Raw genomic sequence first — 24,884 nt, 5'->3', positions numbered from 1 at the left:
CCCTTAACTAGCGGTGCTTGGGATGTTCAGGCTCGGCTCGGCTCGTTGAGGGTATAACCCAGCTCAAGCTCACGAGCTGAGCAGAGCCGAGCCCAAGCTCGTTACAAGCAGAACACGAGTTGGCTCATTTAAAAAAAAAGTAAATGTTTTTTAAAGCTTGATAATATATAAAGTATATAATATATGCATAATACATAAAATATATGTAATACATATATAAAACATATATAATAGGCATAATATAGCCAAGCCGAACGGTGAACTGCTTGTCTTGTTTAACAGCGTTACTCGCCTCCTTCCACCCACCAAAAAATTCTTTAATAGAAATGTTTTAGCTACCTTGTAAACAACATGAATTTAGAGCAAAAAAACATAAAGAACTTATCAGAAGAGATGCCAACAACTGTATGAATACATTTATATGTATACATGGACGTGTAGCCAAGAGAATACCCCTAAGGTACAGACCTGACCTTCACAAGATTTTGGCCTCTATTTCCTCCAAGCTAAGCCCTTTAGTTTCAGGTACATAGAAGATTATGAAGATCAGAGATAAAATTGCTATCACCCCAAAGCCCGCAAAAAGTATGCCAGCTCCAAGCAATTCCTGCAATTGTGTCAAATTTCCAAAAGCTTAGTATTTGGAAAGAGAAACGGTGGCTCTAAGCAAACATTTTGGACCATCTTGAGCCTGGCTTCAGTTGAGCTGACTCAGATGGCCCAAAAGAAACCGAATGTTTTGAGCCATCCTAAAAGCAGCATCACAACTCCTGCCTGTGTGGAAGGTCCAACTGCTCCTTCAATGAACAAATTCAGTAATTTTGTCATTGTAGCCACTGAAAAGATTCATAACAAGACCCACAACTTTCAGAACTCTTCTGTTGTGGCAGAAAGACCACACAGATTTGACCCTTCATTTTGAAAGAAGCTTGAAGGACTTACTTTTGGCCATGGATATAAACAGCCGTTAGATTTGCATGCAGCAGTAGTATGAAAAACAATCTAGCCTAACAAAATTTTCTTCTGCAAGCCCATGTATAATTATCGATGAACTTCTGCAAGCCCATGTATGATTATCGATGAAAAATAAATAGAGGTATTCAATGGTAGAAATGGACAGCTGTTCACACCCTACATCTATGACACACAGACACTTAACATGTGTGCCCCGTGTTGTCACCGCATGACATAAGACACACCATGGATATGGTCAACATTGCATCCTTAACTTCAATCTATATCTGCTTATGTTCTTTATTGTCTATTTTCTACTTGAGCGTTTGTCCTTGTAAAGTTCATCCTTAGTTACATATTACAATTTAATCTTTAATTTGAACTTATTATCTACAACAACAACAACTACGCCTTCATCCCAAAACAATTGGGGTCGGCGATATGAACCAACAAAGAAAATCATTCTGGGTCTTCCACATGAATCCTTCTCCTCCATTCATTTCTATCCAATGCCATGTCCTCGGTGAGGTTCAAAGCATTCATATCCTTTCTTATCACCTCCATCCATGTCTTCCTAGGCCTACCCCAACCTCTTTTAACTAATATATTTTCCCATTTCTCCATCCTTCTAACTGGAGCATCATTAGGCCTTCGTCGAATATGTCCAAACCACCGTAAACGATTCTCTCTCATCTTATTTTCAATGGGTGCAACGCCTACCTTCTTACGTATCTCCTCGTTCCGAATCTTATCTTTTATTGTATTTCCACACATCCATCTCAGCATACGCATCTCAGCTACACTCATTTTTTGAATATGATGTCTCTTGGCAGCCCAACATTCCGTACCATATAGTAAAGCGGGCCTAATAGTCGTCCTATAAAACTTTCCCTTCAACCGCAATGGCATTCTACGATCGCACAACACTCCAATTGCATTCTTCCATTTCATCCACCCAACCTTTATCCTATGATTTACATCTCCATCAATTTCTCCATACTTTTGAATGATAGATCCCAAATATTTGAAAGAATCATCCACCGGTATTTCTTGCTCACCAAGCTTCACTACACTCCCATCTCTATTTCGTTGCTTACTAAATCGACATTCCATGTATTCTGTCTTACTCTTACTCAACTTAAAACCTCTTGCTTCCAATGTCTGTCTCCATAATTCTAACTTAGCATTAACCCCAGCTCTAGACTCATCAATCAAAACAATATCATTAACAAACAACATACACCACGGCACATTTTCTTGAATTGATCTCGTAAGCTCATCCATCACTATAGCAAATAGGAAAGTGCTTAAAGCAGATCCTTGACGTAACCCAATCGTTATAGGAAAATTGGTTGTCACCCCTCCACAAGTGCGGACATTGGTTACTACTCCTGCATACATATCTTTAATTATACTAATGTACTTAAGAGAAACACCTTTCTTGATCATTGTCCACCAGAGAACGACCCTAGGTACTCTATCGTAAGCCTTCTCCAAATCAATAAAAACCATATGCAAATCTTTGTTCCTCTCTCTATTTCTCTCAATAAGTTGTCTAAAAAGATATATAGCTTTCATAGTAGATCTTCCAGGCATAAAACAAAATTGATTCTCCGATATCATGACAACCTTCCTCAACCTAGACTCAATCACCCTCTCCCAAAGTTTCATAGTATGACTCATGAGTTTTATACCACGATAGTTTGTGCAATCTTGTATATCACCCATATTCTTATATAGAGGTACCAAAGTACTCTTCCTCCACTCATTAGGCATCTTATTTGTCCGCCAAATCTTGTTAAAAAGATTTGTCAATCATTCTAAACCTTTCTCTCCCAAGCATTTCCAAGCCTCGATAGGTATACCATCTGGGCCAACTGCCCTTCTTGATTTCATTTTCTTCAAAGCCTCTGCAATTCCTTTCTTTTGAATCTTGCGCATGAAGTCACGATTCATCTCATGAAAAAGAATGGAAAAGTCTCCAAGATCCTGAGCATGACTTTCATTAAATAGCTTATCAAAATAATATTTTCATCTCTCCTTAATCTCCTCATCTTTGACTAAAACCCTTTGTGTTTCATCTTTGATACATCTAACCATACCCAGATCCCTCGATTTCCTATCTCTCATTTTTGCAATCCTATAAATATCCTTCTCACCCTCTTTGGTATCCAACTTGTCATAAACCTCCTTATATATCTTATCCCTCGCGTTCTGAACTACTTTTTTAGCTTCCTTCTTTGCTATCATATACTTCTCCAAATTCTCATTATCACGACTTTTACTTAGATTTTTATAACACTCTCTTTTAACCTTAATAGCTAATTTGACATCCTCGTTCCACCACGATGTATCCTTACCTAGCGGTGCACCGCCTTTAGACTCACCCAATACCTCCTTAGCCACCTTTCTCATGCCACCCGCTATCTTATTCCACATAGATTCTGAATCCTCCTCGAGACACCAATCAACTTCCTTAACTACCTGCTCTACAAACATTCCTTGTATAGCTCCTTTCAGTGCCCACCACTTAATTCTAGGATCTATCCTATGTCTATCCCTTTTGCGGCATTGTCTAATTCTAAGATCTAAAATTAAGACTCTATGTTGTGTAGCTATACTTTCTCCCGGTATAACCTTACAATCGATGCAACAACCCCTATCTCTCTTTCTAAGTAGGAAAAAATCTATCTGACTCGTATTAACCCCACTTTTAAAGGTTACTAGGTGAGTGTCACAGGCCTATTTCCTTCAATGGGCCAGCGCGGCGCGACGGTCTTTCCTTACCGCCGCAAGCCTACTCGTCAGCTCGCTTGCCGGTCGCGGAAGCTTATGATCAGAGTGCAAGAGAGCAAGAGAGAATAGAGGGAGAGAAGTTGTAATCACAAGAAGCAATCACAACGAGGGTGAACAAAAGAAAGCTCAACGCATTTAATTCATTCACAATTTTGCCCGCAGGCTATTACAGTTCAAGCATACGGGCTGCCCCTTCGGGGTATTGATTCACCTGAACCGGGCAGCTTACATAAGACTCAACAAAAGCAAAACAGACTCTAGCGCAACTGTACACTGTAAGTCGCAAGGGAACATGCTCCCCCCTTCAAATCATGCGCCGTCCTCGGCGCCATCTGTTTCGTGGTAAGCCCTGACTTCAGCCGGGTAGCGGCTGTTCATTCGAAATGCAGGCTCCCACGTTGGTTCCGCTGTTTCCTCCCACTGCACCAAGTATTTCTTCGCTTGCCCCAAGTAGTTGACCTTGTGGCGAAGGATCTGACTGAGGTGCTTCTCGGCCCGTTGTGCTGTCGGGGCCCTCTGCATGATGGGAGCGCGTTGCGGCACATTGCGTTCCGAGTCTCCATCATCTGGATGGAACTGCTTGAGGTTGCACACGTGGAACACCGGGTGCACCTTGAAGTCTGGGGGCAACTCCAGCTTATATGCCAGCTTGCCCACCTTCTTTGTGATGGTGAAGGGTCCCTCATACTTTCTGAGTAGTCCGCGGTGCCGCCCGCGGAAGATGCCTGTGCGACCAGGATATAACTTCACCAACACTTGGTCCCCAACCTGAAACCCTGCGGGCCGACGGTGTTTGTCCGCCCACTTCTTCATTCTCTTCGCCGCTTTGTGTAAGAATGCCTTCGCCAACTCATTCTGCTCGTGCCAGTCGCGAACAAACTGATAGGCGAAGGATGGCCTTCCCTTTTCTTGTGCGGCAAGAGTGTGCGGGGTCAGTGGCTGCTGCCCCGTGGCTATCTCAAACGGGCTGTGGCCTGAAGATTCGCTCTTCTGCAGATTATAACAAAACTGTGCCACATCAAGGAGCTTCACCCAATTTTTCTGATTGGCACTAACAAAGTGCCTAAGGTACTGCTCCAGTATCCCGTTGATGCGCTCTGTCTGCCCATCTGTCTGCGGATGGAAGCTTGTTGAAAACAGCAAATCAGAGCTAAGTAACCGAAATACTTCACGCCAGAACTTGCCCGTGAAGCGAGCATCGCGATCGCTCACAATGCTCTTTGGTATGCCCCAGTGCTTCACCACATGCTTTACGAACAACTCTGCAGTCTTCTCTACAGGGCACTCCTTGGAAGCTGAGATGAAGGTGGCATACTTTGAAAAACGATCCACCACGACTAAAATAGAACTGAGGCCCTCTACCTTTGGCAGACTAACAATAAAGTCCATAGAGATGCTTTCCCAAGGACGTTCTGGAATTGGTAGAGGCTCAAGGAGACCGGCAGCCTTCTGGTTTGTCCCCTTATCTTGCTGGCAGATGAGGCATGTCCGCACATACCCCTCAACATCGTCTCTCATCTGCGACCAATAGTAGCCGCGCTCAAGGAGTGCTAAGGTCCGCTCCTGACCAGGATGGCCGACCCATAGTGTATCATGGCACTCCTTGAGTAGCTCTCGGCGAAGGCTTCCCCACCGTGGTACAAAGATGCGTCCCCCTTTTGTTACAAGGAGGCCATCCTGTAGCCAAAATCGCCGAGTCTTCCCTGCCTGCGCCAGAGAAACAAGGTGTTGTGCGGTCGGATCCTGCTGTGTACCCTCGCGGATACGGCTCAGCAATGCACCCTCCAAATGCACTTCAGAAGGCTCTGTGCGCGCAACAGCTAATTCAGCCCTACGGCTCAAGGCATCCGCCACAACATTGGTTTTTCCAACCTTGTACTCTAAGGCAAAGTCGAACTCAGCAAAAAACATCTGCCATCGAGCTTGCTTGGGCGTCAACTTCTTTTGCGTCTGAAATAGCTCGTGGCCACATTGTCCGTCTTGACGACGAACTCGGCACCCAAAAGGTAGTGCCGCCAGGTCCTGAGGCAATACACAATGGCGGTCATCTCACGTTCGTGCACTGTGTAACGCCTCTCTGCATCCTTCAGCTTACGACTCTCATATGCGATCGGATGACCATCTTGCATAATAACTCCGCCAATGGCAAAGTCTGAGGCATCCGTGTGGACTTCGAAGGGTCTCGAATGATCAGGCAGTCGCAGCACTGGCTCTCTCACTAAGGCTTTCTTCAAGCCCTCGAAGGCATCTTGGCACGCTCCTGTCCAGAGCCATACCCGATTCTTCTTCAACAAATCTGTGAGGGGCACAACAATGAGGGAATAACCTTCGATGAAACGCCGATAATAATTTGCCAAGCCGAGGAATGACCGCAATTCTGGCACTTTGCTTGGCGGAACCCATTCCTGGATGGCCCTTATCTTCTGCCCATCCATCCGCAGCACACCACGCCCCACAACGTGGCCAAGGAAGCTGATCTCCTCCTGCCCGAAGAGACACTTCTCTCGTTTAACACAGAGGTCATTCTCCTTCAGCACCTGAAACACTGTTCGCAAGTGCCCGACATGTTCCTCCATGTTACTGCTGTAGATCACGATATCATCCAGATAGACTACCACAAACTTGTCTAAGTAAGGGTAGAAAATCTGGTTCATTAAAGTCGTGAACGTGGCTGGAGCATTTGTCAACCCGAATGGCATTACTAGAAATTCGTAAGCACCATAGCGGGTGACACAAGTTGTTTTCGGCTCATCACCTTCGGCAATCCTCACTTGCCAGTAACCCGATCGCAGATCTAGCTTGGAAAAGATACGGGCACTGCCTAGCTGATCGAACAAGTCTGCTATCAATGGCAATGGGTACTTGTTCTTCACCGTGACCTTGTTCAAGGCCCGGTAATCCACACATAACCGTTTAGAGCCATCATGTTTCATCTGAAAAAGGACCGGGGCACCAAATGGGGCTTTTGATGGACGAACAATGCCTGCGTCCAACATCTCGTCTAGCTGCCTGCGCAGCTCCTTCAACTCTGCTGACCCCATACGGTATGGAACCATTGCGGGAGGCTTTGCTCCTGGGGTCAACTCAATCTTGTGGTCGACCTCGCGTCTTGGCGGAAGACGCTTTGGCAATTCCGGAGGCATCACCTCCCGAAACTCCTCCAATAGCGGGGCTAGGGTCGGCGGCACTGCTGCTTCTACCTTCCCTTCATCTGCACGCACTGCAACTAAGAATGTCTGCTCCCCATGCTTGACACCCTTCTTCAGTTGCATTGCTGATAACACTGAAGACTTGCCTTTCTGCGTAAGGCACTGCACTGTGTGGGACAGGTCTGATCCCATGATCGTCAACGTGTTAAACTTTGGCAGCATCATCACATTCTGGCTTCGCAGAAACTCCATACCCAGAATCACCTTAAAATCGTCCAGGGGCACCACAGAGAAGTTGGCTTTGCCGACCCAACTCCCCAATTGAGTAGCCACATCTCTTGCTTCACCAAGAATGGGCTTGGCCTCAGAGTTTACTGTTTTGATAGTCCTCTGCTTTGGCCCAGTTTTCAAGCCCAACCACTCTGCCTCTTCCCGCGAGACAAAGTTGTGTGTGGCCCCGGAGTCTACCATTGCCGAAGTAGACTTTCCATTCATAATGACTTCTACGTACATAAGTTCCTCACTGACCTGCATGTTCTTAGCTGCGCAACTTCTAGCTGCATTAATCGATCGCATGGCGCCCATCCTCAGTTGCATGGTCTCAGTGTCACTGCCTTCAGTATCGCTGCATTCTTCATGTGCAGCATTGGCTTGCCCGTCGTCCTTTACAAGGCGCTTTGGGCATTGCCGGGCGATATGTCTATCACCACAGAACCAACATGTCACAACTGCACCCTTGTTGCTGTTGTTATGCTTTGTGTAGTTCTGTTTCTTTTCGGATTGATGGCGTGTCGACGCCTCACCTTTATCGTTGCGCTGCTCATCCTTCTTGCCTCCGTGGTCAGGCTTCTTCCCAACTTTGGTTGATGGGGTGAAAGGCTTGCGCTGAGTGTCAACTAAGCGCTCAGCCGTCACATATGCATCTTCCAAAATACGAGGGTTACTCCTTTCCACTTCAGACTATGCCCACGGTTGAAGTCCCACAATGAACCAGTTGAGCATGTCGTCTTCTGGCATGTTAGGTATCTCCAGCATAAGCTTCTGGAACGTTCTGACATAGTCTTGCAACGAACCAGTATGTTTGAGCTCACGAACCATCCGATAAGCCTGTCTCTGCGCATTTCTTGGCATGAAGTAGTTGCGCAACTCTACTTTGAAGTCGTCAAAGGTGTCTATCACACATTGACCCCTCTCCATGTCATTGCGTTTCCGCCTCCACCAAGCGATAGCAACACCATCAAGTAAGGCCGCTGCAGCCTTGATCCTCAGATCTTCGAGGGTCACATTCTGGATATCCAAGTAGTCTTCTACTTGGAACAAGAAGTTCTCAATGGCCTTGCTGTCGCGAGAACCATTGAATTTTGCGGTTCTAGGTACATCAATCCTTGATGGTCTCTCACCATTTCCGCCATTCAGGGTCACCGTCCGCTGCAACGTACGGTTCCTCAACTCAAGATCGGTCACTGTAGTTGTCAACGAAGTGACCTGCCCCATTAGTAAGTTCACCTGCTCTTGCAGGCTCGCCACCACATCATTCAATCCATTGAATGATTCACATGCGCGTGAAATCGCTTCATCATGCGAAGTCACATCTTCCACCAGCTTCTTAACAGTTGCAGCCAACTCTTCTTGGCCCCGAGGTGAACCCATCTCCTCAGCTCCCGCAACTGCCTTGCCCTTGGTGTTGCGCAAGTGTTGATAAGGCGCCACGATGTCTTGCTCACAAATCGCAGCCTGTCGGCGTGTCTGTCGACACCGACTCCGGAGTCCCTTCCCCAGCACGAGAACGGGCTCTGGTACCACTTGTCACGGGCCTATTTCCTTCAATGGGCCAGCGCGGCGCGACGGTCCTTCCTTACCGCCGCAAGCCTACTCGTCAGCTCGCTTGCCGGTCGCGGAAGCTTATGATCAGAGTGCAAGAGAGCAAGAGAGAATAGAGGGAGAGAAGTTGTAATCACAAGAAGCAATCACAACGAGGGTGAACAAAAGAAAGCTCAACGCATTTAATTCATTCACAATTTTGCCCGCAGGCTATTACAGTTCAAGTATACGGGCTGCCCCTTCGGGGTATTGATTCACCTGAACCGGGCAGCTTACATCAGACTCAACAAAAGCAAAACAGACTCTAGCGCAACTGTATACTGTAAGTCGCAAGGGAACAGTGAGACTCCCTCTTCTTAAACCAAGTGTTTGCTAAGATCATATCATAGGACAAACTAAAATCTAAAATCCTTTCTCCACTATCGTTTCTTTCTCCTATATCATAGCCTCCATGGATACTCTCAAATCCATCCCTACTAATGCCTACATGCCCATTAAGGTCATCGCCGATGAAAAGCCTTTCTCCATAAGATATCCCTTGTACTACTCCATCTAAATCTTCCCAAAATTGACGCTTAGTGGAATCATCTAAACCTACTTGAGGTGCATAAACACTAATAATATTAATAATATCTGTACCTAATACTAATTTAATAAGTAAAATCCTATCACCCTTCCTACGGACCTCAACTACATTATCTATAAACTCACGACTCATAACAATCCCTACTCCATTCCTATTCCTATTTATTCCTGTATACCAAATCTTATATCCCCAAGGTTCTATCACTTTTGCTTTCTCACCTACCCATTTGGTCTCTTGTAGACATAAAATATCAATCTTTCTCCTACACATAACATCTACTAACTCTACCAACTTACCAGTTAAAGACCCTATGTTCCAAGTGGCTAACCTAATTTTATGGTCTTGGACTAACTTCTTTACCACCACCCGTCCAACAAAGTGAGGGAACCCTTACCTATTTGACACCACACCCGGGCGCCAGTGTGACCCGTCGCTTCCGGGCGACGACCTAGCAACCCTTGCCCATTTATCACTGCCTCCGGGCCTATAGAGTACAACGCGTCGCTCTGTAGGGAACGCCCCAACGAAATTCTCATATTGGTTCATATTCATAGGGTATGACTAAGTTTTTATGCTGGCTGTCACAGGCCTACCGCAACCCTCCTTTATCCGGGCTTGGGACCGGCAGTGTATAACTAAACAGTTATACACAGGCGAACTTATTATCTAATGCTTTATATATATATATATATATATATATATATATATATATATAGAGAGAGAGAGAGAGAGAGAGAGAGAGAGAGAAGGTGGTAACCGCTATAACCATTTCTAGCTAACCACCCAGCTAACCAGGCTTTCGAAAGGTTTTTCCATGTTTTCCTTAAATCTGACCATATAGATGTGTTCTACATGCTTGATTTTATAGGATTTTGACTCTTGGATCATCCGATTCGATATGCAGGTAGGTTTCTATAAGGTTTAAAAAATCATCGGTCTAAGATTTTCATAAATATTCAAGGCTTAAAAAGTCATGTTTTTTATCAGAAAAACATGACGCAAGCGTCGTTTCCTAGCAAATTGACTATGTCAGAACACATCTGTACGGTCAGACTTGAGTAAAACATGGGAAAAACCCTTCAAAAGCCCGGTTAGCCAGAAAAGTGATTAGCAACTACCACCTTCTCTCTCTCTCTCTCTATCTATCTATCTATATGGAACTATTGAGCTGGAAATCATAGGTTCAAGTTTTACCGACTCACTCTGACTACATAGACGTGCTTAGGATGGTTTGTTTGCTATGGATCAAACCTTGGATCGTGTTATTTCGATCCAAAAATATAACTTTTTGACTCATGAAATTTTAGTGCATTGTGGACTTAATTTTTGAAGCCCTTAAAAAACCTGCGTATGTGTCACAATCATATGATTCAAAACTCATTTCCCACTAAACAAAAACTTGTAGATCGTCACATCCATAGGATTTAATCTACAAAAGAAATCTAAAACCTATGATTTCTAGCTCAATAGTTCCATATAATTCCGTGTCTACAATAGCACCAAATATTAACCCATATATATATATAAAGTTGAACACAGCTAATGTTAAACATAACTAGTTTACACACACACACCAGGCATGTCGCTATGTCTCGTACTCATGTCCATATCTATGTAACATAGACTGTATCCCCTGATATGCAATCTCAGGAAACTCCCTTGAAGATAGCCATATCCTCATATATATTAACTATTAAGCATATCCATGTGGGAAAGACAAACAAAAGAGGATGAATTATTAGAAATTGTAGGTAAAAGGCATTGAGAAAAGAGAAGTTAGAGAAGCATACCCTTAGAGGGGAGAAAGCAAAGGTCACCAAAGCATTAGCACCAAAATTCACAAGCACCGCTATGCTTAAAGCACGTCCACGAAGGCGCAAGGGGAATATTTCTGATATCAGGAGCCAACCAATTGGACCAAATGATAACTGCAAGACAAGATTTCACCATGAATGACATCACAAGAGGTATGTATGCTTATTAGCTAATTTCCTAAATTAAAGCCTTAGGCTAGCAGCTGGTAAACTCTTAACACTGATTAAATTGCACTGCTTTAGTTACAGATTAGTTCTATAGTAGTAAACATTTCGACTTGACAACAAAATGAAAGGGGTCTATCATGGTACTCGCTGTAAAAGAATGAAGAAATGTAATGACCAGAAAGAAAAGGATTGGCAAAATTAGTGTGAGGTTTGAGGAGCAAACAAATAAAAAATATAAAAAAAAGTTTTTGTCTGAATATTTAACAGATCATAAATTTATCATTTCCATGCCAAATCGGCATGACGAACAGGTAAATGCACTATATTTTAAAAAAAAAATTGCATGCATATAGAGAGCAAAAATTAATTCCTATCACTTTCTTTTTCAGAAAATGCCTCTTCAGCACCCCCAAAGAAAAAGAACATATGCACATACACACAACGAAATCACCTGCAGTCCAACCAAAAGCTTGCATGTAAATTGAAATTGATATTCTAGCACGTGCTTGAAAATGCTAAAAGTTCCAACTTGGAAATTACACAATGTTGGAGACAAATATTTGGTTGAAGAGAATCAGAAATTTGCACCACCATGCAAGAAACCAACCAAATCTCACTATGAACTTCAAGAACTGTAGACAAAATCGATAAAATACTGACAAAGAGAGATGGAAGGTAAAATCAAGGTTACCGGAAACAATATAGGACATGGGGAAGCATGCTTTCCCGAAACGCGTTTCAGAACCGCAAAACGCGGCGCTTTCGAAACGCACGTGAAAGCGCCCATTTTAAATGGGAAGTGCACTTCCTATTAATGGGAAGCGTGCTTCCTAATTAACTGGAAACATGCTTCCCATTAATGGGGGAGCTCACTTCTTGATATTGGGAAGAATTTCCATTTTTTTAGGGCTTCGACAGTTTTAGCCTTCAATTCTTTTTATCGAGAAAAATAAAAGAGTTTGTTTTTTAAAAGGGTAAAATGATAATTTTGAGTTCTTGTGAAATATAAATAGAAAACCGAGGGTTTGGGTATTTTATTCCCAAACCTTACCCTCTCTCTCACTCACCCCCTCCCTCTCTGACGACCTCCAGCGTGCTCCGGCGACTACCATGGGTTTCTTCAGGTACGTTCTCTCTCTCTCTCTCTATCCCTCTCCCTCTCTCTTGCTCTCGCTCTGACTCTCTCTCCGTCTCCCGCTCTCTCACTGTCTGTCTCTCTTGCTCTCTCTTTGTCAGCATTGTTTTGTTTTTCTATTTTTTTTGTTTAATTTGGCTAAAATGGTTGGTCTAGTTCATGCTAGGTAGTGATGCATTCTTTCTTTCTTAGTTTTGCTTGTGCTCTGATTAGATCGTAAAAAATATTTAGTTGTATGGATCCTTGTGTTGCTTCTTTTTCCTTCTGTTATTTTTCTTGTTTTGTGTTTGTATGTCTGTTATTTTTCTGTTATTTTTTTTCTTTCTAATCTGTTTCTGGTTGTATGTCTTGCTCACGTTCTTCGTTGTTGTTTTTTCCTTCTGTTATTTTTTTGCATTTTGAGATAAAATCCAGCAAATTTGTCAGTGTGTAGTACTGTGTGTATAAATGATTGTTCTCTAAGCTGATTTAATGTTCTATTATTTGAGAATTTGGATGTTGATAGCAATTATCATTTTTTAATCTTGAAAAGATTTATGGTCCCCTCATGTAATTATGCTTCTTAATAAAATTTATTAGTTTTCTTGATGTATTATTTATTAAATGTTTGCAATAGGTAGGGGTGGGCAACGAGCAGGACAGCCCGATGGGCCAAGCTGACCCAGCCGACCATGGGCCAGGTTTGGGTCAAGGTTTTAGGCTTGGGCCCGTTAGCTACTGGGTCGAAACCCGGATCGCGGGCTACCGAGCCGGCCCAACGGGCCTAAGATATTTATTAATTTTTAATAATATAAATTTTTTAAAATTAATCAATTGCTAGTAACTCAGTAATTATTATTATTTACCTAATTAGTTGCATTAATTTTATGAAAACTAGTAAAATAATTAGTTGGGTACATAAGAGCTTGTTAATTATTTATTATTTACCTAATTAGTTGCACTAATTAGCTGGGTTTGGGCCGGGCCAGGCTGAGCTCGGCTCACTTCACATTGGCTCATTGGGCCGGTCATGGGCTGCTCTTCAAACCCGAACCCGTTAAGAACCGGACCAAAGCCCGGCCCATTAGTAAATGGATTGGGCCATCTTATATGAGTTAAGCCTGATCATGCAGAGCGATACCAAAAAATTAAATACCAAAACAACTACTAATTTAAACTTTCTAAATCGTGGATCTGAAGCAGATAAGAGTCCATAAACCCTGCATGACACAATACACAGCCTTTTAATAAAATCGTGTCTATGCTATGGATAAAAAAATTGACAATAGTATTAATCACACACACACACACACACACACACACACACACACACACACACATATATATATATATATATATATATATATATATGTAAAATCGATCCAACAAAAAATGATTCCAGATTTTGTAAAAATTTATAAATCTAGTATGGAAATATACAGATTTGATTTTCCTTCAAATTCATACTTGATTTAATCCATGCTACTCTTCCCACTCATCCGAATAGAAAGAAGAAAATGTACCTTGATTTGAAGATTCGCGGAAATCTTAGAGGAAGGAGGAGACGTTGAAGGCTTCTTCTCTTTTTCGCTCTCTTTTTTCTTTTCTCTCCTTATTGACATTTTTTTCTTCTATTTCCTTTCTCTCTCTCTAAGTGACGATTTTAGAGAGAGAGAGTCTCTCTCACTCTCTTATAATAGAGAGATTTCTAGGGTGTGGGTGACGCCCCCTTCTAGATGGGTAGGGGTAGAGTTCTACCCAAGGTTGCCAAACTAGGAAGCGGAAGTGGGAAACGATACCGGAAGCGGAAGCGAAAAGCGATGCATTTTAAAATATATAGGAAGCGAGAAGCGAGGAATAAAAAAAAAGAAATATAAGAATTGAATGAGAATCAAAATAAAACACAAATAAAAACTAAAATAAAAGTGACTAATATTAAATTTCATGATTTTTTAGTGTAAGAATTAAATTTTTAACAAAATCTAAAAATGCTGACTACCAATTTAGCGAAAGCACATAAAAATGAGTGAGAAGAGTCAGAGAAAACACATAAAAAGCATGAAAAGTTGAGTAAGAGAACATATAATAAGAATAAATAAAGCGTGTGGAAAGCATAGGAGAAGCATGGGGGAATCGAGGTTCTCATCAAGTTTCAGAAGCGAGTAGTATCGCGCTTCCGAAGCGAGTTTCCGGGAAGCGAGCTTCCCACCTATCTAAGAAGCTTCTGGTAACTCTGGTTCTACCCAAGGTAAAACTCTACCTCTACCTACCTCTTAGCTAGATTTATCTCATATTTTATTTATTTATTTATTTATTTATTGAATTATCTTGTGGAAGTTTCCACATTAGGGGTGGGGGGGATGCCCCGTCTAGATGAAATACAAGTCCTTGTCAACTCCTCTTTAAATACATACTTTACCTTTATGTTTTTAAAGTTTAAATTCATTTTTATTTTAAAAAGGTATGGATGGATTATGGGTCCGGGTTGGACCCATTATCCAAATCCAAATCCATATCCATTTCCAATTGGATCTTAGCCCATACAAGGCACTAGTCAATATGGATCCTGAACTAGGTGCAGATCCATATTAACATCAATCCAAATATAACCGAAGCAGGTTGAGTCTGATCCAAATCGAAAAAGACCCAAAAATAGAGGTCGGTCAAATCAGAAAAACACATTTTCTGAACCAACCGATATTCAAATTCGATAAAACTGATCTCCTATGAGATCTACGTTTTAAAATGGATCTAACTATGGTCCTAGATCCATTTCACTCCTGAATTCCACCTAAATTAAACCTGAATTTTGCTCGAATTTAAAGGTGAAAATAAATAAATTTTACATGTTTTTCATATCATTTTTAAATATGTTCAATGAGCCCTGGACCACCTCCAGACTCCTATTGGTGTCAGCCATATTTAACAATTTTTAAGCAATTTTGACATATTCAATATGAATATTTATTTAAAAATCACATTTTCAAGCTGAAAAATATGGGAAAAATTACGAAATATTACAAAATATATCCTGCATTATTAGCAGAAGACATCTATGTTCTAACCAACATATACAATCTCTGGCAAACCAAATTAAAAGGCTGCAACTACCAATGAAAGTGGATACATTCAGTGAGGTGTCCTACTGGACAACTGTAACTCACATGTTCCCAAGGGCACAAAAATAAATCCAATGAACAACTAGCAATGTTTCTGACATGTTACATGAAGTCGATTAGTTAAAACAACTACCAGTAAAAGAATAACTACAGTGTAAAAGCTATGTCACAGGGACTCAGCCAACTGGGTGTCGCACCCGCGTCGACGCGACGCAATGCGGGTGCGGCACCCGGGTGCGGTCAACCTGACCCGGGGTGCGGTCAACGCACCCAGGGTCATTTATGTCCAACTTTTGGACTTTATATATATATATATATATATATATATATATATATATATATATATATATATATATATATATATATATATAAAGTCCAAAAGTTGGACATATATATTTTTGCCGCACCTCCACACCCGCACCCATGTGACATAGTGTAAAAGTAACTGGAAACTGCTTTGCCATACCTGATAACAGCTGACATACAATAGCAATGCAATTACGGCTGCAACTGGTATATCGTTCAGGAAGAGGTAATACCCCGCTAGCATGAACAATGAGACAACCTAGCATGAAAACCAAGTGAAACATTCAGGAAGATTAAGAAGCAAATGCAACATGAAGTCAATATTAAGGCTGTAGAAGAACTAGCTTGATCGGAGATGAGCACCTCAAACACAATATATTACAGATATCAAATGCCATTAACTACAAGTAGTCAACCATGAAATACACCACTTGTCATGTATATCCGCAGGAAATCATACCTCAGACCAAGAAATAAAGGACTTACAATTCCACTAACACCCGTGATTAATAATGGTCTTCTTCCCACCTTGTCAACAGCGATGACAGCAACTCCAGTTGCAACCAACTAACAGGAGACAAAACAGATGAAAAAGGGGTCAGATGATGACATTAGAAAAGTAGGTATCAGACATAATTTTCTGTCTTTTAACCAGAATGGTAAGAGATAGAAGCTCAATACTTAACCATGAACTGAATACAAAAATATAATATAACAAAATTTTGCATACTGAATAATATAGTGAATTCTGATTTAATGAGGAACCAATTTGTGCGCCTTTCACTCAATCAGAACAGTATCCTTTTATGCATATACAACAAAAAAAGGAAGTCATGAGAAGTGCATAATCAGACTAGATGACCAATTTCAATTAAAGGAAAAAAGAAAAAGGAAATGAATAGGACAAAACCCCCAGGACTGTGACTTACAATTAGGCATGGAAAGAACAGAATTAATTCAACATAATGTCTCAAAGATCTGAAGATTTTATTCAAAGATTGCTCACTTTCTATGTAGTATTCATTGATGACCCACACAATACAGTTGACATAAATAGTCCAACCAGATTGGAGTTTCATTGACTCACTGAAACTTGTACCTTTGTTGAGTCTAGCAACTTACATCCAATCCATATAAGTTTATCTTGGATCCTTCTAGGTCCCACTTAGAATAACAATAGCAAACTTGAGTACCTTGTAGATTGAACCAAATAAGATATGGTCCTATGGACTTGCTTAGGTCTAACATGGATACATTGGGTAGCAATTATCATAAATTGGATTGAGTAGAGGACACGATCCAATCAACCCACCTGACTTTAGAGTTTGTCACGCCAATACATAGATCAAAATCTTGGGTAGGAGTTTAAGACTATAGTCAGGTGCAACATAAGCTCATATTAGAATAGACATGGCTAGATCCAACACAATTGGCTCAGATTCATATCCAATATAGATTCATTTGACCCATAGAAACCACCCATCCCTAATAATTATATCCAGTTGTACTTGAATTTATACCAGATCTAGGCTAATTGAATTGGATCTCTTCAAGTCAAATCAAAGGACCCGTCGATAACTGAGTCTAAAAAACAATTTTCCTTTTAGACCTATCTCAGTCATAAAGCTGTCTATATTTACCTATTTATAAGTAGCATTCAGAAACGTTTAAACATTTGACAACTGTAACAACCTTTTATTTGTCGTCATTTTTTACAAATAAAATTCATAAATGGCATTACATTTAATATTTATGAACATAAATACATCCAGAAAGAGTCCACAAATTGGCTAGGGAAGTCCATAAGCAATTAAAGAGTACAAACAAGGGGAGCTGAAAGAAGAGAAGGCAGCAATGTGCATCATACAGGAGACAAGGAGCAAAAAATAACAAGAAAAATACCACAGGCATCTGTATCAGTTTCAGAATAAATACGGTTCACCAAGTTGTACCTTTACCAGGCCCAATCCACCTCAAAATCAGAGTTTGATTGTGGCTCAGAATGAATGCTCGTTATATGCATGACACATGCAAGTCGAACGTTGTTTTCGATGAGCATTCATTTCTTCTATATATATCATAAAATAAAGTTTCCGAAGAAATTCCAAATTTTAGAAAATGACCAAAAGTGACTGATACTATGTCCCCCAAACATGGAAACATCTGCATCAAAACTTTCTTCTCTGTACCCTATGCCGTGGCTAGGGAGACAATGGTTGCCAAAAAGCTCATTGACAAAAGTCTAAAGATGTCAGTTTGGTCATGATAAAAAGCGTATTTGCTGCTGAAGATGTCGAAAGGTCTAGCAACCTTAGATCTTCAAACAGGAAGGGACCAAATCAAAGATTTGATGCAGATTGGTACAAAAAGGATTCTAAGAGATGCCCTTCATACTATGTAACACGGACTCTTCTAACAGGGCACCGCACCTGCATCGCACCCACACCCATGCGGGTGAGACACTTGGACACGGCTTCCTTTGTGTCAGGTGAAGTCAACCACATTGAGGTCCATTTCTGTCCAAAAGTAGATTCAGATAACCCTAACCAAGTCCAGTTTTATCAATATTATATATAAATACATAAATGCATTGCACACACATACACGTATGAATACATATATCTATTATACATATATCGGCGCCTACCCACAAGTGTGGTGTTATTTTTTATTGATGAGGAATAGCAATTGTAGATTGTTAATTTGATTTATTGCATGAATTTATGCATGATAAATTGATTATATGATACTTGTTTTTATTTCATTAGTGTTAACTTAAAACTGTTAAAAATTATACATATGTATCCTCCTCGCACCTCCGCACCCAAGTTTTTTTAAAGTATCGTACATCTGCACCCGTATCCGCACCCGCACCTATGTGACATCGCCTTCATAGGTACCTCCCAAATTGTGATCTCCTGACCATCCCTTATCCGGTAAATGGTAGAACTTCACCCAACCAAGGATAATATTAGTGCCAAAGATAGAACCGATAGTCAACAGATTAACAATAGAAGGCTTGTAACGCCCCAAAATCTCGAACTTGTAACTTTTAAGAAAAAATTGAAACTTGCCAATCAATCATTTTTCAAAGTTTAAAACGGTAGTTCAGCGAAAAACAATATTTGAAAGAACAAGTCAATGGACCTTGGGCGCATTACAGGCGAACTTTCCTTTACACAATGGATTTGTATCTCCATACAATAATTGAAACCATATAGATTCAAAACAAGGTTTTTGATAATTAAAGCTTACACAAAAGAGGAATTTCAAAAGAAACCCTTTTACAAAATTACAATACGTGCTCAGGAGCTGGGATCTTGATATCATCACGTCACCGCGTCATCACCTGCCGCATCAACCTAATCATCACATGTATCCCATAAAACGGGTCAAACTTATAAAAGACTGGTAGGTGCATAGATAACAAAAATCAGAACAAGACTAACATATGAGTTGTTTCTTTTGCGATGTGCAGTTTTAGAATAAGTAAAATGAGCATGGTAATCTCTTTTTGATAATTAACTGACTTGAGGGTACGCACAGGATAAATGTAGAAACAACTGAGATTGTCTGGGGGTTTGTTATTCTATGTATTTTGATACCTCGGACAACTAGATAAACCCGCTCCTAAGGAGACGGCTCATGACCGAGAGAGAATTTTTCAAAAACATAATTGGCAAGGGATGCATCCGAACTTCTGCAAAAGTCAATGAGATCTACCACGGAGGATAATATTTGGTAGCCCAGACCCCTAACTCCGATGACCGAGGACACTGAGTCATTGTTACTCGAGCGAAGTTTTTGTATCATCTCATCCTCTCTCTTGACGGAACCAAAGAGACGAATGGGTATACCAGGTCTTATTTTAACTAACGACCCATTTTACATGCTCCATTTTTTTAAACCAAATCGAGCATCTTGCTTGTGAAGGCGATCATTTTCATTTATGTGAATTTCTTTTAATCATTGTGCATTGTCGTACTACGAGGTTACCATAAACCTCCAGTCCAATCATCGTATTACTAACATGTCGTGCATGTCTGATAGTACCACTACGATGAGAAAGATATTGGTTTCTTAGAAAGAAACCCAAACATTATTTGAAAATTTCAATATCCTGTGCTTTAGGTCGGGAAATATCCGAGTCAATTTGGATACCGAAAAGAAGGGCCAGACGTACGTACCACAGAGGGCTACATAATTGAACCCTTTTTGTTATGTTGGTTCAAAGAGAAAACTCAGTTGCGAATATGCAAATGCAAAACACTTGTTTTGCTTTCGAGACATCGGAGAATGTGAGCTTGAAATCTCACAGGTAAAAATCTATCAAAATTTGAGTTTCGGTGAGGATGCACAAATCTGTCTTTAAATACATACTAGCGTAATCTAAAGTAGGCAGGAGTATGCAAAAACTAAGTACTTTATAAAATTATATATGTATATAGAATACATACATAGTAAAACATAAGTTTGTGCACACTACAGTGCGGCGGCAAAATAAATGACATGAAGCAAGACCCGATGTGTGAAACCACACATCGAGCTAAATAAATTGTGTAAGCGATGCCCGATGTACGAAACCGTATATCGGACTAAGTAAATTGCATAAGCAGGAGCCTGTGCACATTATAGTGCGGCGATAAAGTAAATGACATAAAGCAGGGCTCGATATGTGAAACCACACATCGAGCTAAATAAATTACAGAAAGCTGGAGCCTGTGCACATTATAGTGTGACGACAAAGTAAATGACATAATTTAAAATGGACAAGAATACCCAAAATTGTGTCTTTGAGTTAAAAGCATATATATATATATATAATGTAAATATAATATGTATGAGTTAGAAGTATTCTAACATTGTTCTCATATGCAACTTTTTCCTACCTCGAAGATGGTCCGAATCTCTGACGATTCCGAGTATAAGTTCTTAAAGGCTCGTGCCTCGATAAGTCTCTCATTTGTTGTGCTGATGTAGAGCGCTAAAAAGGATTCTATTGTATTGCATAAAGAATGATGTTAAAACCTTATTTTAGCGGATGAGGCGATGATTGCATCACAGGGGTCAAACCCGAACCTAGTTTGAGCCGACCGGACCAAGCCGGGCTCGGTATAAGAAATCGAGTCGGCTTCGCTAGCAAGCCGAACCGGATGGAACAAGGCATAAAAAGTCTTGTTTGGTTCGGCAAGGAATCGAGTTGATATTTGGTGCGCACGAGTCGGGCCGAGGTACTGGACCAACCCGAGCTGCACTCGGAGATAACCGAGTTTTGCTTGGCTCGACCATGCTCGAGCCAGCAGCAACACTAGGAGTTGTTTGAGCGCAACTAGAAAAGGGGACGCAGGGAAAGAGGGCTCGGTTATTACGCTGAGCCGGGTCTGGCCCCCAAATGAGACAGGACTGAGCCTAGGCTCGGTCCTTCTACTGAGGGAACCGAGCTGAGCTCGGTTCAAAAGGAGGGAAGCCGAAGGCAGTGGCTGCCGTGGCCAACTGTCAGCACCGAGAGGTCGGCGGCCAAGCCACTGCCGGAGGTATTGGCTGCGGTGACCACCAGTCAACATCGGGAGGTCGGTGGTCAGCCCACTACCGGAGGCAGTGGCCACCGCAGCCGACTGACAAAAAGGGGAAAAAGGGAGGACAGGCGTGGTGGCGTCTGTCTTCCAACTAAAAGAGCAAGGGATGAGGGAGGCTGGTGGCCAAGCCACTGTCAAAGGCAGTGGCGGCTGTGACCAACTGAAAAAAAAAGAATGGTGGTGGCAGCAACAGGAGGCGGCATTAGCCAGCCACCCAACAGTGTTGCTACTGCCATCCCCAGGGAGAAAAAGGGGCGGGTGTCGGTGGCTCAGCCCCTCCATCCGGCCAAACCAAGCGAGAGGGAGACAGACAGACGAGGGGGGCGTCGGGTGGAGGTGGCTCAACCCCTCTATCCGGCCAAACCAAGTGAGAGCGAGATTAAGAGAGAAAACTTACCGGCTGGGGCGACGAGCTCTGGCGATCAGATGGGAGTGCAAAATTGGTGGATGGTGGTGGCCACTGGAGTAGCTATCGGTGATGTCTCTCGTAACACTGAGAGAGCCGAGTGGGGGAGGAAAGAGGGAAGTTGGACGGAGGAAGGAGGGGAAACCACCAGTGGTGGTTTTCGGTGACCAGAGAGACGGGAGGAAAGACGAGGGTTGGGGTGGGGAAGATGTAATGAAGTGCCAATCGAGAGAGGCAAGAACTCCAAGAGCAAGCACGGAAGCACGCACATACACAAGAGGGCACACAATAAACCACAAAAGGTGGTCAAGCACACAAAGAAGAAAAAAATATATTTCATTCACTAAATGCTTCACAAGAAGCTTAAAAGATACATGGGGCCATGCCCCTTATTTATACACAGCAAGGGACCCAAGGAGGGGCTCCCATAGGGACGTTGGAGCCCCTCCAACGGTCATATTTATGACCGTTGGAGGGGGGTCCAACGTCTCTATGTGGGACCCCCTTTAACAATAAAAAGAAATAAATAAAAAACAGAAAAAGGAAAAAAGAATAAGAAAGGAAAAAGAAAAGGAAGCATATCTAGGATATGCGTGTACGTGTGAAATGACATAAATACCCCTATCGGGTATTACAATATAAATATATATATTTATATATATAGATAGACATATAGACATATATATGTCAATATATATGTGTATATTTCATAATCTAAATATATAAATATATATATATACAACATATTTTAACACCCCCCCTCAAACACACGGGGAAATCACCGAGAGTTTGCTAAGGAGAAAGAAGAAGCGAGGCGATGGCAAGGCTTTGGTGAAGAAATCCGCCAGCTGATATTCAGTAGGAACATATGGGAGTTGAATGGTGCCCCGTAAGAACTCATCACGAACATAATGACAGTCCATCTCAATGTGCTTTGTTCGTTCATGAAAGGTGTAATTGCTAGCAATATAGATAGAGCTCTTGTTGTCGCAACACAACTTTGAAGGAGTTGAAAAGGAGACACCCATATCTTTAAGCAAGCGTCTTAACCATACAATCTCAGTTGTGGTAGTGGTCATCGCACGATATTCTGCTTCGGTAGACGAGAGAGAGACTTTATGCTGCTTCTTACACCTCCATGAGATAAGTGAATCACCAAGAAACACACAATAACCTGTGGTAGAAATACGATCATCGGGGTTACCCCCCCAATCGGAGTCAGTATACGCAAGTAAAGTAAGAGGTGAAGAAGAGGATAAGAATACTCCCTTAGTTATGGAATTTTTCAAGTATCTAATAATCCTCATTACTGCTGCCATATGAATAGTAGAGGGAGCAGTCTGAAATTGGCTTGCACTATGAACTGCATGAGAAATGTTGGGCCTGGTGATAGATAAATATGTTAGAGATCCAATCAGTTGACGGTAAGGCGTGGGATCTGCTAAAGGAGTGCCATCACTGGCTCTCATCTTGACATTGATGACTTCTGGAGTCTTCACCCTTTTGTCATCTGTCAGCCCAGACCTAGCAATAATGTCAGAGGCAAGCTTCATCTGAGATAGGACATACCCCTTGGGGGAGTATGCAACTTCAATACCTAAGAAATACCTTAGAAAACCCAGGTCAGACATATCAAAATTTTTCTTAAGAATATTTTTAATAAGGTCAATACCTTTCTTATCATTACCTGTGATAATCATATCATCAACATATAACAATAAGATAGTTATGTATTCATTAGAGGATTTAACAAACAAAGCAGTATCGGTGTAACATGAAGAAAAGCCATTATCAAGCACTACTTTGCTAAAAAGATCATACCAAGCTTTTGGTGCTTGTTTAAGACCATAGAGAGCTTTGTTCAACTTTAGAATATTTCCTTTCCCAATTTCAAGACCCGGCGGAGGATCCATAAGAACTTCTTCACACTGATTTTCATTTAGGAACGCATTTTTAACATCAAGTTGATATATCGGCCATTGCTTAATAGAAGCTAGAGCAATTAAGGTTCGTACACTAGTCATCCTAGCTACAGGAGCAAAGGTTTCTTCATAATCAATCCCATATTCTTGGGTGTAGCCTTTTGCAACCAAGCGAGCTTTGTATCTTTCTAGAGATCCGTCACATTTGGTTTTGACTTTATATACCCATCTACACCTAATTGCTTTTTTTCCTAGTGGTTGAGGAATAATGCTCCAGGTTTGGGCTTTATTAAGAGCCTCTAACTCAATTTTCATAGCTTCAATCCAATGTGGATGATCTTTAGCTTCCTTAAATGACGAAGGTTCATGGTATGAATGTATTAACATAAGGCAAGACCTATAATTCGGAGAAAAGGATTCATAAGACACAAATTTTTGTGGTGGCCTACTAGTACGAGAAGATCTCCTAGGTGGATTGTTGTCAATAGATTCTTCTAAGGAGAAATCTTGAGAGTATCTGTCAATAGCAGGTTGATGTTCATTTCCTAACCGCCGGGTATATACATTTATATCATTTAGACTTTCATTTTGGGAACCATTATCTTGTTGTGAGATATCATTATAGTGTAAGATGCCATCACAAGTATTATCACAAATAATTGCCTCAGGGGATTCAAGTCTAGGAGCTAAGTCAAATAGAAAAGAATAATCAATGTCTTCCCTAGATGTGTGGATATCGAAACCATTTTGTTCTTTAATGAAGTTCACATTTCTTGACACATACAATTTATTATTTCGAATATCATAGCATCTATAGCCTTTTTTATTCTCACCATAGCCAATGAATACACATTCAAGAGCTTTAGGAGACAATTTATCTTGTCCTTGACTAAGTACAAAACATTTGCATCCAAAGATTCTTAGTCTATTAAAATCTGGAGTAATTTGAAATAGTTTTTCAAAAGGTGAAATATTTTTTAAAGAGGAGGAAGGCATACGATTTATAAGATATGTTGCGGTAAGAAGGGCTTCGGCCCAAAAGTTTTTGGGAACTTTTTTAGACACAAGAAGAGTTCTTGTGGTTTCAATTAAATGTCTATGTTTCCTTTCCGCAAGACCATTTTGTTGCGGAGTTTTAGGACAAGAACGTTGG

General features: G+C 41.3%; 1 protein-coding gene across 1 annotated transcript in view; it reads right to left on the bottom strand.

The window, feature by feature from the left end:
• Positions 1-329: 329 nt before the first annotated feature.
• The window catches only part of LOC149845223 (D-xylose-proton symporter-like 2), a 159,814-nt gene continuing 135,259 nt past the window's right edge, over positions 330-24,884 (bottom strand). Inside the window, exons 11-14 of the mRNA XM_089995619.1 lie at positions 16,314-16,394; positions 15,988-16,086; positions 11,097-11,234; positions 330-607 (exon numbers count right to left, since the gene is read on the bottom strand). Coding sequence (XP_089851745.1) covers positions 476-607; positions 11,097-11,234; positions 15,988-16,086; positions 16,314-16,394 — 450 coding nt within the window. The 3' untranslated portion in view covers positions 330-475. The remainder of the gene's footprint in view (positions 608-11,096; positions 11,235-15,987; positions 16,087-16,313; positions 16,395-24,884) is intronic.

The sequence above is a fragment of the Nuphar pumila genome, chromosome 2 (genome assembly GCF_984573655.1).
Source record: "Nuphar pumila chromosome 2, dmNupPumi1.hap1.1, whole genome shotgun sequence".
In the NCBI taxonomy this organism is placed as follows: domain Eukaryota; kingdom Viridiplantae; phylum Streptophyta; class Magnoliopsida; order Nymphaeales; family Nymphaeaceae; genus Nuphar; species Nuphar pumila.
The sequence above is the reverse complement of the archived record's forward strand: the minus strand, read 5'-3'. Positions and strand labels throughout refer to the sequence as shown.